This window comes from Cantharellus anzutake, assembly GCF_015039405.1.
Source record: "Cantharellus anzutake strain C23 chromosome Unknown EI90scaffold_120, whole genome shotgun sequence".
NCBI classification, from domain to species: Eukaryota; Fungi; Basidiomycota; class Agaricomycetes; order Cantharellales; family Hydnaceae; genus Cantharellus; species Cantharellus anzutake.
In genome coordinates, this window is record NW_024067070.1 from 64,022 (window position 1) to 81,141 (window position 17,120).

A 17,120-nucleotide genomic window follows, 5' to 3' on the forward strand; every position below is an offset into this window, starting at 1 on the left:
GCCATTTCGTCCGCTGCGTGTTCTAGCGCTGCTTTCGCCTCCTCCTGCATTTTCATCATCCTTGACGAGAATGCATCAGCGGCTTCCACCTCAGACGTGCGTGTGGGTTCTGTCCCCATCCTGGGGTGTTGGCCGGTGTCGAGTTCGAAAGGGGTTCGGTGGGTGGAGGAGTGGATGCGGTTATTATAAGAGAATTCCGCTAAGGGGAGCCAATCCGCCCAGTCGTCTTGGCGATGGTTGACGAACACCCGGAGGTAGGCCTCGATCTCCTGATTGACCCGCTCCGTCTGTCCGTCCGTCTGGGGGTGGTAGGGTGCAGAGGGGGTGAGCTTGACACCTAGGAGGTCCGTGAGCTCTTTTGAGAAGCGGGAGACGAAGGCGCTCCCTCTATCGCTGAGGATCTCCTCAGGGAGGCCGTGGTGCCTCCAGACGTGCTCTAGGAAGAGCCGTGCGATACCCTCCGAGTCCACGGTCGTCACAGTGGGGGCCGTGTGGATGCGTTTGGATAGGCGGTCCACCACTACGAGGATGGCATTGTATCCTTTTGACTCTGGGAGCTCCCCTACCATGTCCACTGAGATCACCTGCCAACGATGGGTGGGGACTTTGTTTGGGGTGAGCTTCCCAACTTTTCGTGAGGGGAACGACTTGACGCGGTTGCAGGTATCGCACCCGCGTACATATCGCCCGACGTACTCTGCCATCCAGGGCCACCAGTAGTCATGGGAGACGAGTTCCAAGGTTTTCCATCGCCCTGGATGCCCCGTCGCCCGTGCGTCGTGGTGTAGCCATACCAGATCGTGACGGAGTTGGGGGTCTTTTGGAACATACACTCTCCCCCGGTATAGGACTAGGTCTCCCTGCTCCTCCCACTCGTCCGATCTTAGTGTCCCTTCTCTCAGCTCTCGTATAGCTTTTACCACTCTCTCATCGTGGTCTTTTGCCCCGCGTATTCTCTCTAGGATGCCTGCTTCCTCTCCTTCTACTGAGACCGCCTCCGTCGCGCGAGCTTCGAACCAGGCTGGTTGGAGGAGGGTCAGCCCTTCGTTGTCGTCTTTCCCTTTCGGGTGGTCGGCTCGACGGGAGAGTGCGTCCGGCTTCCCCATGAGTTTCCCTGGGCGGTGGACGAGGGTGAAGTAGAAGCGGGAGAGGAAGAGGGTCCACCGGGCCTGGCGCCGGTTTAACCTCTGGGCTGTCCGGAAGTAACTCAGGTTACGGTGGTCAGTGTAGATTTCGACCTTCTCCCCGGCACCTTCTAAGAAGTGTCGCCACTCTTCCAGGGCTCGGACGATCGCGAGCATCTCTTTGTCGTATATCTCGTAGTTACGCTCCACGTCCGTGAAGCTCTTGGACATGAATGCTACCGGGTGGAACTCCCCGTCCGCTTGGAGTTGGGAGAGGACTGCACCGGTTGCGAAGTTAGAGGCATCACATTCAAGCCTGAAGCGGCCAGTGTCTGTAGGGAAGGAGAGGACGGGGGCGGTGGTGACGGCTTCTTTGAGGGCTCGGAAGGCATAGTCCTCGTCCGGGCCCCAGTTCCAGGTTTGGGTCTTCCGGGTTAGCGCGTGGAGGGGCCGTGCTTTCTCGGAGAAGTCTTTGATGAAGCGACGGTAAAAGTTCACAAACCCCAGGAAGGACTGCACTTCCTTCACCTTGGTTGGGGTCGGCCAGTCAAGGACTCCACGGATCTTCACGGGGTCCATCGCGACGCTGCCCTCTGAGATGACCAGGCCCAGGTAGTCGATCTGCGTCCGTTCAAATTTACACTTCTCCGGCTTCAGGAAGAGCTTTCTCTTCCGTAACGTCTCTAGGACTTCTCGGACTACCCTCCGGTGCTCCTCTAGGGTGGCTGTGAAGATGAGAATGTCGTCCATGTAACAAATGACGACCTCCCGATCGATGAAATCCCGAAGGATGTCGTTCATCATGGTCTGGAAGGTCGCAGGTGAGTTACATAGGCCGAAGAACATCACCATGGGCTCGAACAGCCCTCGATTGGTTGCGAATGCTGCTTTCCACTCGTCGCCATCCTTAATCCGGACGTTGTTAAACCCCCATCGTAAGTCCAGAGCTGAGAAGTACTTGGCGTTGCGGAGGCGGGCGAGAACGTCTGAGATGAGTGGAAGCGGGTACGAGTTCTTTACCGTGATCTCGTTCAATTTCCGGTAGTCCTGGACCAGGCGTAGCGACCCGTCCTTCTTCTTGACGAAGAAGACTGGGGCCCCCATCGGGGACTTGGAGGGTCGTATGCGCCCGTTCTGCAAGTTCTCGCGTAGGAACTCATCCAACTCTTTCTGCTCCGGCCGTGAGAGGGGAAAAGTCTTCCCCCTGGGTAGTTTGGCGTCCGGGACTAAGTCTATAGCGTGGTCCCAGGGCTTCCGGGGGGGTAGTTGGTCGAAGGCTTCTTTCGAGAACACGTCTCGGAAGTCCTGGTAGTGCTCTGGCACCAACACTTCAAACAGCACGGGTTCTGCCCCGGGTCATGGGCTTCCTGGGCCATCCGCTGGGAGGGTGTCGTAGTCGCTCTCAGGTCATGCCCCCACCCCGGGGGAATGATCGCGGCATAGATCCCGTCCCCGGGTTCTAGGGCAAGGTCCGGGTCGCTTCGTGCCTCTAGCAGCTTGCAGGAGGATGGGCAGCGGGACATGGTGACTTTCTGTCGTGCCCAATCCACTTCCGGGTTGTGGTGCAACAGCCACGAATGTCCTATGATGAGGGACTGTCGCCCGAGGTTTGCAACCGCGAACCGGGCTCGCTCTGTGTGTCGTCCGAATGTCAGGAGGGCCTCCAGTTCCTCAGTTATGGCTCCATTCTCGTTGGGGGTCCCGTCGACATTGCGGACTGGGATGGGCTGATGTCAGAGTCCGCGCGTCAGTTTGCGCGTAAGAATCTCCCCGGGAAACTAGTCATTGTAAAAGCTGGGGGGCCAACCCAGCTGGCGATAAGGCCTTATATACATGAGTTCCGCAACTCATAAGAGCGCGGCTACACTGGGAACACATGGTAGCCGATAGAGAAGCGACATGAAATAGGAGAATAGATCATGCGGATAAGGGGGCGATAACGGGTGAGGGATGACGCGATAGCGGAAATAGCGCATTGAATACAGCCTGCGTTCTAACTACGGCAAATCACACGCAGATATCGGCTTACGGGTACTCAACCTATCCGGATAGAGGTCCGGGCCGGCCGGATAACCGTCCGTGCCCTGACAGCTGAGGGAGCCGGGTGGTCTCAAGGTTGTGCTTCCGGATGAACTCGGGGCTTACGAAGTTCCCGGTGGCTCCTGAGTCCAGGAGGGCTGACACGGATACAGAAGCGAGGGAGGTCAGGGCGGTCAGCTTCACGGTGAGGCTGAGCGACCTGGGGGATTGTTTAGAGAGGACGTAGATGGCGGGTGGGGACACCGCTACCTCAGGTGTTACCCCTGGGGTTCTTTCACTCTCTTGTGCTGGAGATGCGCTTTTTCTCCTTTTCTTCGCGATAACTCGGTGAAGCTTTGGCATTGCTGGCTTACGCGCTTTGCGGTATTTACACGAGTTATGCTCTACGGGTGCCCGGGACGCATCCCTCACCGGCCGCCTTCCTGAAAATCCTCCTGAGGCCCTGCCTCTGGCTCTTCCCCCTCTCCCTCTGGTTCCTCAGTCAGCTGCCTCTTCAACCCCTCCATCAGTGCTCGAAGGTCTTCCGGGTGGAGGCGTCGGACTCGGTGGACCTTAGGTTGCGGGCAGTCTCGTGCGATATGCCCTGGGGCGTTACAGTTGTAACACAGCCCGTTCCTCCTGTGGTCAGTCTTCGAGCGGTCGAGGTCCATGGGTTGTGGGCCCGTCCATGGGTTGTGGGCCCGTCCCTGTAGGGGGGCGGGCTGCAGGAGTTGGGGGCGGGGGTGCGGGCCCAGGTCGTGGGGCTGCGGGTGTGGGACGTGCGTGAGGGGGGTTCGTAGTTGGCGGGGGTTGCGTCAGGGTAAACGGAGGCCTGGGCGGGGGCGCGCGGGGTTGTGTCGCCTGGAAGCGTCGCCACTGGTTGTCCAGGAGGGTGGCTTCACGTTTCCATTCGGCCCAGGTGGTAGGCATGGGGCGGAGGCGGTATATGCTTTCGCGGAGCCGGGCGTTGATTGCTTGCTCGAAACGGTCGACAAGCCCAACGTCGCCCAGCTGCGAGGCGGGTCCCAGTATCTCGAACTCCTGGATGACTTTGTCCACGGAGTCACTCCCCTGTCGGATGCTCGCCAACTTCTGCCGGGCAGTGGCTTCCCGGTTGGGGTCTTGGAACATGGCATCGAGTTCCGTGTTGAACTCGTCCATGGTGAGGGTGGGAGAGTTTGCCGTCAACAGCGCGATGGTACGCTGGGTCGCCCACGCTCCTGCGGTCCCCCCCTTCATGTAGGACAACACGAAGAGGATCTGAGAGAGGGGGGTGGGGAACTCGGCCGCGCGGACGTGGAAATAGATGCCACATTCGGCCTTGAAACGGTCAAGGTCCTCGCTGGCTCCTGAGAAGGCAGTGGGGGGGGCAACCTTAGGCCCCTTGGGTCTAGGCGCGGATGGGGGCGCAGGGGCAGGTGTAGGTGCGGGCATGGGGGCGGGTGCCGGCTGGTTCAAGACCTGGCTTTCGATGATGGCCTGTAGTTCTTGGAACCGGGCCAGCAGGTCGTCGTACTGCTCTTCGGTTACCATGGCAGGGGAGGGAGGAGGGATAGGGGAGACGAGGTTGAAGCCTTCTTCTGCTGTCAGGGACGCGTCCGGGGTAGAGGAGGCTCGGGTGAGACGCCCGACACTAGGAGCCTCGCGGGGAGTGGAGCGGGCGTGCGTACTGGCGGGCCCGGCTCAGGAGGCAGTCCCTGGCCACTTAGACTGAAGTGGAAAAGGGTGTGCCCTGACACTTGGGGACCGTTTGGAGAGGATGTAGATAGCAGGTGGGGACACTGCTACCTCTGGGGTCGTCTCTGTGGTTTCCTCATCCTTGCGGGCCTGGGGTGCTCCTTTTCTCCTTTTCTTTGCAATGACCCGATGGAGCTTCGGTGCTGGTGGCGGCTCATGGGCATCATGGCATCTGCGTGAGCTATCCCTTGTGGGTGGCTGGCATGCGCTCCCTACAGGCTAGGTCTCCGGGCGCCCTCTTTGGTCTGGGTCTAGTCTTTTCCCTCCTGCCTCTGGTCCTTTCGTCGCTTGGCCCTTCAGCCCCTTCATCAGTGTTTGAAGGTCTTCCGGGTGCAGGCATCATGTCTGGTGGGTCTCAGGGTGCGGGTTCGTCTCTGGGGCGGGTTACAGGGGTCACGGGTGGGGCAGGTGGAGGGGGCCCGGGTGAGGGCATGCATGGCTGCATCCTCTGGAAGCGCTGCCACTGGCTGTCAAGGAGCATGGCTTCACGCTTCCATTTGGCCCAGGTGGTGGGCATAGGGTGGAGCTGGTAGATGCTCTCACGGAGCCGGGAGTTGATTGCCCGCTCGAAGCGGTCGACTAGCCCTACTGTCAGGGCACACACCCTGACTAGCCCGGACCCGGACCCGCATCCGGACCCGCTACACTTCCCGCGCACATTCCCGCGCCGCATGCTCCGTGCGCCGCATGGTCCGGCCCCGGATCCTGCCTTCATGTGACTTCCGGGTATCCCCGGAAGTTTTCCTGATATGGTGGCCACTGTGGGAAGATGAGAAGTTAGCTTCCTTCTCATCTCCTTACCCACAGTAGGCAAGTGTACCTTACCTACTGTTTATCTATTCATCTCCTTACCCACAGTAGATTGTGCCCTGGATAGGGCTGGCCAGACCTGAGGCTGTGGGCCATAGGGGAGGGTCATGGGGACCCGGGAGTCGTCCCCTGACACCTACATCGCCTAGCTGCGAGGTGGGCCCTAGTATCTCAAACTCCTGGATGAGTCTGTCCATGGGGTCACTTCCCTGTCGGATGGTAGCCAGCCTCTGCCGGGCTGTGGCTGCCTGGTTCGGGTCTTGGAACATGGTGTCAAGTTCTGCATTGAACTTGTCCATGGTGGGTGTAGGGGAGCCTGTCCTCAGTAGCGCCATGGTGCATTGCGTTGCCCATGCTCCTGCAGTCCCTCCCTTCATGTAGGAAAGCATGAAGAGGACTTGGGAGAGGGTGCTGGGGAATTCGGCCGCGGGGACATAGAGATAGATCCTGCATTCGGCCTTAAAGCGGTCGAGGTCCTTGTTGACTCCCGAGAAGGGGGTGGGGGGGGGCGACTTTGGGTGGTCTGGGCACGTGCACGGGCTGGCCCTGGGCTTGGGCTACCACAGTGGCCTGTAGTTCCTGGAACCGGGCTAGCAGGTCGTCATACTGTTCTTGTGTCACCATGGTGGGGGAGGTGGGGGGAAATGGGGTTGAAACCTTCTTCTGCTGTCAGGGACCGACCCGGGGTCAAGAGTGCCCGGGTATATTGCCCAGGGCTGAGGGTCCGGTAGGTATGACGCAGGCACGCGTAACAATGGGCCCGAAGCAGACAAGGGTCCCTGGCCACTCAGGCTAAAGTGGGGAATGTGTTATTGTTATTAACAAGGGAAATGTGAGAAGAAGGTTGCTTCTCAGTTCCCACCTAGGCTGTGTTTATATACATGTGGTTGAGGCCACGTGGGAAGTGCCATGTCATCTACGCAGCTGCATCCATCCGGGTACCTCCTGTCAGGGGACGCGCGTGCTTGCACAAGATGCTCCGATAACCTAGTTGTGATTAAAGCTGGGGGAAAGGGATGTCCCCATCTTAGGGTCAGCTATATACATGTAGAGTCCGGCAATAAGGAAACCAAATGGATTGCCGATAGAATCACGTGATCATAGAATGTTCCAGAACAATGCCGGAGATGATCCGGGTCACCGGGGCTTAGGTAAGCGGAGTAGACGGGAATTACCGGCATACTTCCCACGTGCATATGCGCAGCTGGCATAGGGTCCAGGGTCATTGCTGATCCCTGACACCTCCGTAAGAGGTCCTAGGAGCGTCCAGTATGCGGGAGGTCATCCGGTGTGTCCGGGTCCGGGCGCGTTGTCAGGGGATGGACCCCGGGTCCCCATGACCCCTCTCTATGGCCCACAGCCTAACCTATGAACAGCCCTGTCCAGGGCAATGACTCTACTGTGGGTAAGAAAGTGATATAAACAAAGGGGCAAGTAGATACACTTGCCTACTGTGGGTAAGAAAGTGAGAAGAAGGTTAACTTCTCACTTTCCCACAGTGGCCCCAATATGGCGAAAACTTCCGGGGATACCCGGAAGTCACATGAGGTGGGATCCGGGGTCGGATCATGCGGCGCACGGAGCGTGCCGCGCGGGAAGTGCGCAGGAAGTGGAGCGGGTCCGGACGCGGGTCCGGGTCCGGGCTAAGTCAGGGTATGTGCCCTGACACGTGTTACACTGCAGCCAGGTCAATGGTACATTGATACAAAGGAAGTTTTCCGTGTGATAAGAAAAGAATAAAAAGGAAAGAGAAGAGAGAAGAGAGGAAAGAAGAAAGAGAAGAGTAAAAGGGGAAGAGGGGGGAGGTCGGGAGGAGCGGATGGTGGGGCACCAGGCAAGGTGGGGCTGGGTCAGGCGGGTGTGCCCTGACACACACCTGCATGACCCCACTCCACCTGGTCCGACCCCACCTGATCCCACTACCCTCACCTGGTGCCCCTGTCCTCCCTCCTCCCTTCTCTCCTCCCTTCTCTCCTCCCTCCTCTCTCCTTCTTTCTTTCCCTTCTTCTTTCTTCTGTCCTTTCTTTCTTCTTCTTTCCTTTTCTACTACATGGACGACTTTCCTTGCATCGATGTACCATTAACCCGGCTGCGCAACACACCTGGACCTGGACACACCGGGTGATGCCCTACACACTGGACACTCCTGGGATCTCTTACGGAGATACCCAGGCAGATATGGCTGTGCGCATAGATGATGTGGTGCCCCCCATGTGACCTTCAACTGCATGTACATAAACATAGCCTAAGTGGGAACTGAGAAGTAACCTTCTTCTCACACTTCCCACTTTAGCCTAAGTGGCCAGGGATGCCCTCTTGTGCTGGGTCTGTTAGTACATGTGCCCATGCTACACCCTATTGGGTCCTCAGTGCCAGGTGATACATCTGGGTGCTCTCAACCCTGGGTCGCTGTCAGGGCACACCTGCCTGACCCGGCTCCACCTGGCCCAACCTGACCTGGTACCCTGCTGTCCACCCTTCCTTACCTCCTCCCCTTTTCCCTTCCTCCCTCCCTCTTCTCACTTCCTTCCTATCTTACTTCTTCTTTATTCTCTCTTTATTCTACATGGACGACCTTCTTTGTATCAATGTACCATTGACCCATCTGCAGCGCACCCACCATGTACCCGGCCCGGGCACCTCGGGCAACTTCCCACTGTGCCCAGTATGCGCGCTGTAGGCGGGATAATCGCCCACGCACAGAGCCGGCTCGGATACCCGCTTCCACCATTCAGAAAACCCCTTCCATTCATGCGACAACTCGATACGGATTTGACATATAAAAATAGTGCTAATTCGTACGATTCCGACGATATCAAGAACGTCCTAATCAGTGGAGAATTGACGGAGTTCTATGTTGGGCAAGTTAGGCAGGGCATGTGCGGGCATGGGAATCTCAAGCGGCAACCCAGAATTCCAGCCTCACTCGTTCCCACAGGGTCTAATAAATTGGTAAAAATGTTTATCGGCTGTGTGAGAGTTATCTCCGGCTTGATTTCCAATCTCGGCCCATAATTCCGTAAATCCGTTGAGAAATCGCTTATTTTCTTATATTTTCATATTTTGCCATCATTTCAGTTATTGATTGATATTCTTTTATTGTTACTGTTACCCTTTTTTATTATTTCGCCTAATAAGGTACCCAGGTGCCATATGGTACCAATATTTGCCATCTATTATTTCTAAAAATAATTGTTTCTTATAATCCTGTACATACCGGATTTTTGAAAAGAAGTTCTCCCCTCCCCCATTTTCTCTAAGGTGCTAGGACGCGCTAGAGAGGGTGTGAGTGTGTGGAATTCCAACAGTAGGAATAAGGGCAGTGATCTAGCTCACAACGAGTGAGTAGTGGACACTGAGCCCGGACCTTGCGGAATCCCGGAGAACCCATGCGGAGTTAAGGATCGAGAGTCGAGTAAAGTCTAGAGAGAAAGTAGGAGTTTTGGAGAGTTTGGCCCCACGAGCTTAGTCGGCATAGAGAGCCGCGAGCCCTCTTGCAGTGCCTGCACTGGATGCCCTCAGGATCTCCCATGGAGACACCCAGGTGGTTACGGCTGTGTGCGAGGGTGACGTGGCACCTGTCATGTGATCTAAGCCGCATGTATATAAACAAACCTGAAGTGGGAACCGAAGAACTAGCCTTCTTCTCAACTTTCCACTTCAGTCTAAGTGGCCAGGGACCGCTGTCCTGCATCGGGCTTGTCAGTACGCATGCCCGATCTGCCCCCTGCCAGGCTCTCAGCCCCGGACGATACACCCGGGCCCCCTCGACCCCGGACGAGTCCCTGACAGTCGCTCCCTGACATTCCCCAGCTCACCAACTTTGTGGCATATGCTCTCCACTGCACTCATCTCCCTTCCAGTGTTCCTTTCACAACCCTTTTCTCCAGCGCCTCCAAGGCTCGGTTCCCACTCATGGATCATGTTGAATCTTCAAGATCACTCAAATGTGGTGAGTGTTATACCTTTATTTTTCATGTCTGAATTTTTGGACTTAGTTTGACCACCTTGCCATGGAGCAATGGTTGCATCTGAACCCATTCCCCTATGTACGACAACCCATCACTGAACAATGGTTGTGTATATGGAATTTTTGGAACCTCTCACCCTCAGACTCGTTTGAGACTGAGGTGAGATTTCATTTCCTCATTCATGTCAATGTTCATACAACATACAACACCACTGGCAGCCATGGTCTCTGGTATCCCATGCAGGTGGCTACTGACAACAACATGAGGTGCTGGGTCCTTGCTGTTGGATGGTGTTGCAGGGGAAGTCAATGTGGGAGAAGATGTGTCAGAGTGAGAGGGAGAACCAGGACTATTGGGCATCGCAGGGGGAGTCGATGTGGGAGAAGATGTGTCAGAGTGAGAGGGAGAACTGGGACTGTCAGGCATCGCAGGGGAAGTCGATGCAGGAGAAGATGTGTCAAAGGGAGAGGGAGAGCCAGGACTGTTGGGTGGTGAGTCTGAGGAAGCACCCTTGAAAGGCAGATGATGCTGGTAGAAGGGGACAGTGATGAATATGGATGGCTTGTTCAAGGATGCTGGTGGAGGTGGCAATATAGATAAAGTTGGAGGAATGATAAGCTGAGGTGCCAACCAAGATGTCGAACTCGATGCCACCTCTAAAGAGGTTGTACTCGAGCCAAATTTACAGCTAATTTTAATCTACAATGTTGAGCATGATTCAAATTTAACTTAAAAAATTTCACTTCAGGTGGATACCTCCAGCTGGGACTGAAATGAAATTTTTATTTTCCATACAGTCATTTGCCTCCGAAATGCACACACCTCTGATGTACACACCGGCAATTTCTCAACAACAACTGGGCCGTTTCACTCCATTTTTTTTGCATAACATTCCACTAGATAATGCCTTCACAGATGCTGAATATTAACTACATTGGCTTCATGGTTATTTCAGGGAACACTGAAATATGCATTTTTAGCAAATTAGCAATTCAATTGATCCATGCTACAGTGTTCTTGAGCCCCACTTGTGGCATTGTTGAAGAAGGACAGGAGAACAAGTGCCAATGGGAGTGGATAAATACTTTTTTGAGCATATTTGATCTGAAATGGGCACTACATGCAGCATAAAGTCACAGCAGCCATAGTGCAGCATATAAAAACAGAAAGCGGGTCATGGAAGTACAATAACAAGAGTGTGTACAGTGGTTCCATATGCCTGATCAATAATTAGCAATGATAGCATGCATCAGCAACTTGGGCAATGGCCTTTTCCACACCTGTGCACTTCAGAGGTCATGCCTCAAAATCATCCCCCTTGGAAGATTCATTATAATGCCATGGAAACTCCATATTTTCTTCCCAAAATTTGCCTGCACAGAGATGAGATGATGGTCTTTCCCTTAATAAATTTTATTAATTTTTATATATACGAAATTCTCATCTAGGCGCTAAGCATGAAAAGTGTGCATTTCGGAAGCAAATGACTGTACATTTTTTTCTTTAGCACATGACTCCGGCGAACTCCTTGCATCACGTCCCATGGGGTGGATTTAGGTTTAGTCTCAAATGATCTGGAAATTTAGAACTAATATTCCAGAAATACTGTAGAATTGTCAACTGTTCTTCTTGAGTCCGAAAGCTTGAATTACGATCATTTGCACCCAAAGCTGTACAAACAAGAATTTGTATATTGACAGAGGTAGAAGGGGAAATAAGGAAAGTATAAAGGAATTGGAGGTAATCATCGATATGAGCGAACTCCGATCTTGTTTGAGCACAAGCGGAACCAGCACAAAAATAGCAATCGCCATTACAATGTACCATTAATCGTGACAATCATTGATCATTGGATGAGGCTCAATGAGGCCATGGGTGATGGCATCGTTGGTGACCGAGGTTAGGGCATCGTCGGATAAGAGCATCAAAGAGAGAATGGGTGAGGAGGAATGCAGCATAGTATGGAGGGGAAAGGAAGTTATTAGGGAAGGGCGGAAGGGCGATGCTTTTAAAGCCAGAGACGACGGAGAAGTTGCACAGAGTTTTCTAGAGCATGAATTTGTAATAAGGGAAGAAGGACCCAGGTTGGGCAGGTAATTGGCAATAATAGAGGACCTCATGCACGGGCATTCAGTTCACGCTTTCAATTCCCGCTACTCTGTCAAGACCCGCTACAGAGTAGCGGGAATTGATTGTGTGAAACAGTAAATAGAAGTGATATATATATCAGGGCTATCAACCTTAACCTTCAAAGTGTCATTTCTCAACCCGATGTCATCGATTCATCTCCTCTCGATTTTGTCTATCTACTTTTACATCCTGTAGGGAGTCAGGAATCGTTTCCCACCCCGAATATCGCCTCCTGATCGAATCGGACCGCCGGTTCATTCGAAGTATTGTCTCGGACACCACGAATCATCAGCATTGAAGGCGACGACTAAATGGTAGGGGGCATATGCTTTACTAGTAGTTCAAGTTAAATGCCGACGATGCCGACGAGGTTTGAAGCAAATGGCTACGGCGTGGCGAACGAGCGAGCAAGCGACTGGCCCTGCTCGGCAACTAAGTCGGAGCTAGCCCTCAATTCTGCAAGAAAAAATACATCCACTCATAAATGCCTTGCCCACGAGTCGAGGAAAATATTAACTGGAATAACCTCACAGAGACCGACAGAAATAGCAAATCGGATATCGAAGAGAGAAATTGAAACGAAGGTCAACGCCAAGTCAATCCATCAAACGATTGCTCCAAGTGATTACGTCGCCATGCTTAGCCGGAAGCCTGACGGCTACGTCTGACCAAACTCCGGAAAATCCGACCATGTCCCACTTGTTCCAGCCAGATCAGAGCTTTGGGCGCAATTCTCATCGGTAAACCATACACACGGTTCGCACCCGGAGCCACCACACCACGCCAGTTACCAATATCTTTGTACCACCCTCCTGACTCTAAATTCAGCTGTGGATTCGGTACCAATACCCCAGGCCCGTTGTTAGTATAGATGCTCATGCTTAGATTGGTGGAATCCTGCGAGGACTTTGGGGGTGGAGCGGTGCTGGTGGGAGGGCAACGGGGTGATTTTGGGATGAAAACCAACGTTGGAAGCCGCAATAGGTACCTCAGATTAATTGAATGTAATTGAGGGATGCTGTTGTGGAGAAACGGGCGACTGTTCCGGTGATGGAGCATCGGGGTTTAAAACACGTAGAGGTTTGCTGGTTTTACCACTGGGTTGTTCCTGGCTGAGATACTGCTGGACTCGGCCCTCACGCTCCAGAGGTTGATTTTGGGGTCGTGGGGATGACTGTAGCTGGGGATAAAGCTGGATTTGAGATGGGAATCTGTCTCCGGTAGTTGTGTGACTGCGGCTCTCGCTAGTCCCAATGGTAACACCTGAACTCTGGATATACGGATCATAATGTGACGACGCCATCGAGGTCACAGGGGCATACAGATCCCATCGTGCACCACCTAATCCTGGCGGACCAGATGGTTGACTGTGTTGACGGGACTTCCTGACCACTGGGTACTCACCGTGACCATGCTGCTCGAGTGCAGATTCTTCCAGATAATCAGGTTCGTCCGTTCTGGAACACCAATAAAGCAGGAAAGCGAGAAAAAAAAAAGCCACTCCGCCACCTGCCGCTCCGCCTACGATTGCTGGTAAGTTCCTTGCACGATGTCCGGTGACAGGAATGCCAGTGGATGTCGTCACGATACTAGAGAGATTTCCGGATGCTGAAGTCGACGAGGGTGCAGATGGCGTTAGAGTTGAAGATACCGTGCTAGACGGCACCGAAGAAGCAGGAAACGACACAAAGGACCCGGATGGAGTCAAACTCGAGAATCTCTGTCATGGCGTTAAAGAATGATGGCCAATGCCAAATGCAATAATCCAGTTGACATCAGTGGAAGTTTTGACTCTGAGGAAATATTCTTACCCCCAGGGATGAAGTCGATCGAACCGAACGCGATGAGAGGTATGCGGGAGGTCGAAGAGAATCAGAGGACTGCACTGAGAGTGACGAAAGCCTGGCAAGGGATTGGACACTACTCGTGGACTGTACGGACTGTACGGACTGTACGGACCGCACGGACCGCACGGAGTGTACAGACAGTGTCGAGCGCTCTGACTGGACAGAGTTCGCTGACCGAATTGAGATCGTCGATTGTGCCGAGAGCGCCGCGACAGAGGAAACCTGCCATAAAATCAGGGCACCCCGAACTTAGCACCGAGCCCCAATCTACCTATGTTGTGCTTCACTCACACTGACAAGGCTGACAAACCGAACAGATACAGCACTGAGCGAGACGAATTGTATGCTCTAGGCAGCGATTTAACAGGCCCGTCGTTCAACGGTGGAATCGTTGGTAAGATTATGGGGACGCTTACTGAGGCGGACATGGAGGACGAGGACACAAAGGCAGAATTCGGCTATTTGAATGTACACACATATTAATAGCCGGGTCGGATAGACATATTGTTAATCATGGCATGCCTTGACAACGTAAGGTAAGCTTGAATGAAAGGATCCAGTCCGATCTCTCAAGCTAAGGTAAATCGTCCTGCCCACATTGCCGTCAGTGATGTTACTATCGAAGAACTCATCAGCTCTCAGCTCATATCCTAGTCGCAGAAGGTAGAGGTGAATCACGTACATGTAGGAAGGAGATTCATATCTAATGTAGTTTTGAAGTACGTAACCTCCGGGTTTGTCCAAAACTTGAACTTGAACGGGCGTCTGTGGGCCCCAACACTGAGAGTGGGATGAACCGTTGATGAAGAGAACTCACTGTGCAGTTAGTCCACGAGATCCGGAACGGAAGGCCAGCCGTTATTCCGCCTGGTGTGTCAGGAAATCGAACCACGCATTGCGACGCGCTCGGGTGGACATGAAACGTGAGCAGAAGGGCCATCATGGCCAGGGCTCGCCTGACACGTCCATAGACACAGAATCGTACCAGCATCTCCTCATAATACCCTTAGCCTTTTACCCTTTCCTCTGGGGAGTTGGAACTGGAACATGGATGGTATTCAGCTGCAGTATAAGAATGCCCATGATTACGGTTTGAAAAACGACACATGCAGTGCAAACACGCGCAGTAGGACTTACGGGATCTGACTCCTGAGCATGGGCCCACACGCCTTCAATTAGAAAGGCAGCTGCACAGCATTGAATCGATGGGGTTCTCATCTTGGTAATAGAGGCTGGTCACCTGCCCACGCCAGGGACACCGCCGGATGTTGCACGTACTGGCATGTCCGACCGCGCCAGAAAGTAGCTCGATTCAACGATCGTACTTCGGGCCCTTGGTCTAATTCAAACCCCACAGGCAGACTGGCTCCTGCAACAACAATCTCCATCTCCCTAGCGATCTCCTAGCCGGTGTGAAAGCCGCAATCCCACAGCCATACGGCTCCTATCTGGCCCGAAAACCCCACGGGATAACGAAGCAAAGAGGAATAGGTAAAATTAACCAAATCGATCGACAGGCAGTGCAAAACGTATTTCAAATTCCTCCCACTAATTGGTTGTGCAGCCAACTCGCTCGGGAACACAAATATTGTATGTTGATGCCCCCGACTTGAACGCAATAAGAAGCACCGACAATATAATCTTAAAACCGAAGCAGGTCGCTACAAATTCTTGGGATTAACATACGGCATGACTCCAAATCGCGACTTCCAAAGAACAGATGATTGCAACAAGCCAAAGTAATGCAGGACAGTCCGCGAAGAAATTGGTCAATAGGTCGATATCACCAGGAAAAAAAGTGAAAACAGTTGGATAGGCAACACTTTGCCTCCTACTAGTCTTATACGGTGCCACGAATGCCTACGGTCACTCCCTTATGCGATATGATTAACAAGACCAGGTCTCCCTTGCACACCATATCCGGCAGCTGGTCAAATCCCGAGCCGACCTCCTGCCGGCAGGCCCAACCCTCCGGCAGGTTGATCTAACCCTTCCGCCAGCTTGCCCCACCTTCCAGCCGGTCCACGCAACCCTCCATCAGCCCCTTTTCAGAATATTGGGCAGGAGACTCACCCCTGTGGTCGGACCAGGCTGGCTGATCGTTGCGGGGAATCGTTGCCCAAGTAGATTAAGTCTTTTAAAAAAATAAAACAATACCGCAGCCAGTGCAACAGTCCCTCCAGCAGCACCAGCTATCATTCATCCGGAGTAGAGTTACCGCCCGGAGATGACCGAGTTGAACTGGAATTGGCGCTTGTATGGGCGCTAGAACCTGGGTCAGGGGGCTGTGGGGCACTAGGATGCGTTCCTCCTAGTAGAAAGGGGGAGCAGGGGAGCAGGGGATGCGGCTGCGAAGCCTGTACCGAAGGAAAGAGCTTGTGGTCGCGGTTGTTGAGTGTTCACAGACCATTTACGGCGGAAGAGAGGTGAGAAGTCCAACAGTCAACAGTGTAAATCCTGTCAGACTCTTCGCCAAAAGCGTAGCCGAGAATTCGCCTCAGATAGGACCGAAGCGATGCTGCTCAATGACGAGGGAGATTCAAGCGAACACAAAGAAATGGCCAGACCGTTGGAATGTTGTCGCCTCACCCGCCCAGGGTCCGGAGAACGTGATACGTACCATGCTATACGCAGAAGTACCCTAGTGGGAGGTGTAATAGTCTACCCCAGGTATCAGTCTGACAGAATGCTGACCGAGAGGCTAGCGATGAAGTGGTTATTACATTATCTGCCAAACTGACGCCGAAGTTACGAACCTGGACAAATTGCTGATGCTGTATCATGCCATGATGTTGCTCAATGTATTCAGAACCCCAACTAGACTGGTTTCAAGTTTGTGAAAAAGTGAAGACATCATTATGTGCATAAACCCAATCAGCTCAATCAAATGCATTCTTGGTGTGTTCTAGGGACCTGATTGGAATGGTTGGAAGTTTCAGTGACAATGATATGATCTCAATCACTTCAATCAGAGTTTTCCTGATGCATGTCCGCGTACTTCTAATTGCCGGATGCGGTTATGAGCACCTACTACTCGTGACCCAGTCAATATATTTAAATTTAATGGAGGCACGAGATTAAATATGACTTGTGTGCGCCGGCCTCAGCGCCTCAGTTTTCTTCTGGGTATCCGCCGTGCCCTTTGCTAGGTCAAGTCCTCGTCTGTACGCAATGTTCATTGCTTTATGCCTTTAGACTGTTCATCCGCGATGTTCAGTTTTTCTTAGTTGTCTGGTATGCAATTCTGTCTATGTTTCTGATTTCTGCTGCTTGATCGGTACTGTTGTAAACGCGGCGTTCCATATATGGCAACCTGCTTCAGCGGTTCACTCGCAACCCGGATGTAATATAGAAATGAGAAGAAACTGTTGTTGGAGGAACCGTGTGCTATGGGAGGCCGGACGAGTTTTCGTACAGCCACATTCCCACATCCGAGCGAGGAACTCGCCCGGACAGCCACATTCCCGCGGTAGCGTGACTAC

At 53.3% G+C, this 17,120-nt stretch overlaps 3 protein-coding genes across 3 annotated transcripts; 1 reads left to right on the top strand and 2 right to left on the bottom strand.

Annotated features, from left to right (window-relative positions):
* Positions 1–9,799: 9,799 nt before the first annotated feature.
* EI90DRAFT_3134521 (uncharacterized protein) lies at positions 9,800–10,462 on the bottom strand (the record flags this gene model as incomplete). The annotated part of the gene is made up of 2 exons (XM_039064670.1): positions 9,800–10,360; positions 10,418–10,462. 2 exons carry the CDS (start codon positions 10,460–10,462, stop codon positions 9,800–9,802), a joined length of 606 nt encoding a protein of 201 aa, XP_038909094.1.
* A 1,062-nt stretch (positions 10,463–11,524) lies between these two features.
* EI90DRAFT_3021628 (uncharacterized protein) lies at positions 11,525–12,089 on the top strand (the record flags this gene model as incomplete). The annotated part of the gene is made up of 2 exons (XM_039057681.1): positions 11,525–11,754; positions 11,987–12,089. 2 exons carry the CDS (start codon positions 11,525–11,527, stop codon positions 12,087–12,089), a joined length of 333 nt encoding a protein of 110 aa, XP_038909095.1.
* Positions 12,090–12,785: 696 nt separating this feature from the next.
* On the bottom strand, positions 12,786–14,066 carry EI90DRAFT_3134522 (uncharacterized protein; the record flags this gene model as incomplete). The annotated part of the gene is made up of 4 exons (XM_039064671.1): positions 12,786–13,511; positions 13,603–13,860; positions 13,930–13,986; positions 14,055–14,066. The coding sequence occupies 4 exons, from the start codon at positions 14,064–14,066 to the stop codon at positions 12,786–12,788; spliced, it is 1,053 nt and encodes a 350-aa protein (XP_038909096.1).
* Between the last annotated feature and the right edge of the window lie 3,054 nt (positions 14,067–17,120).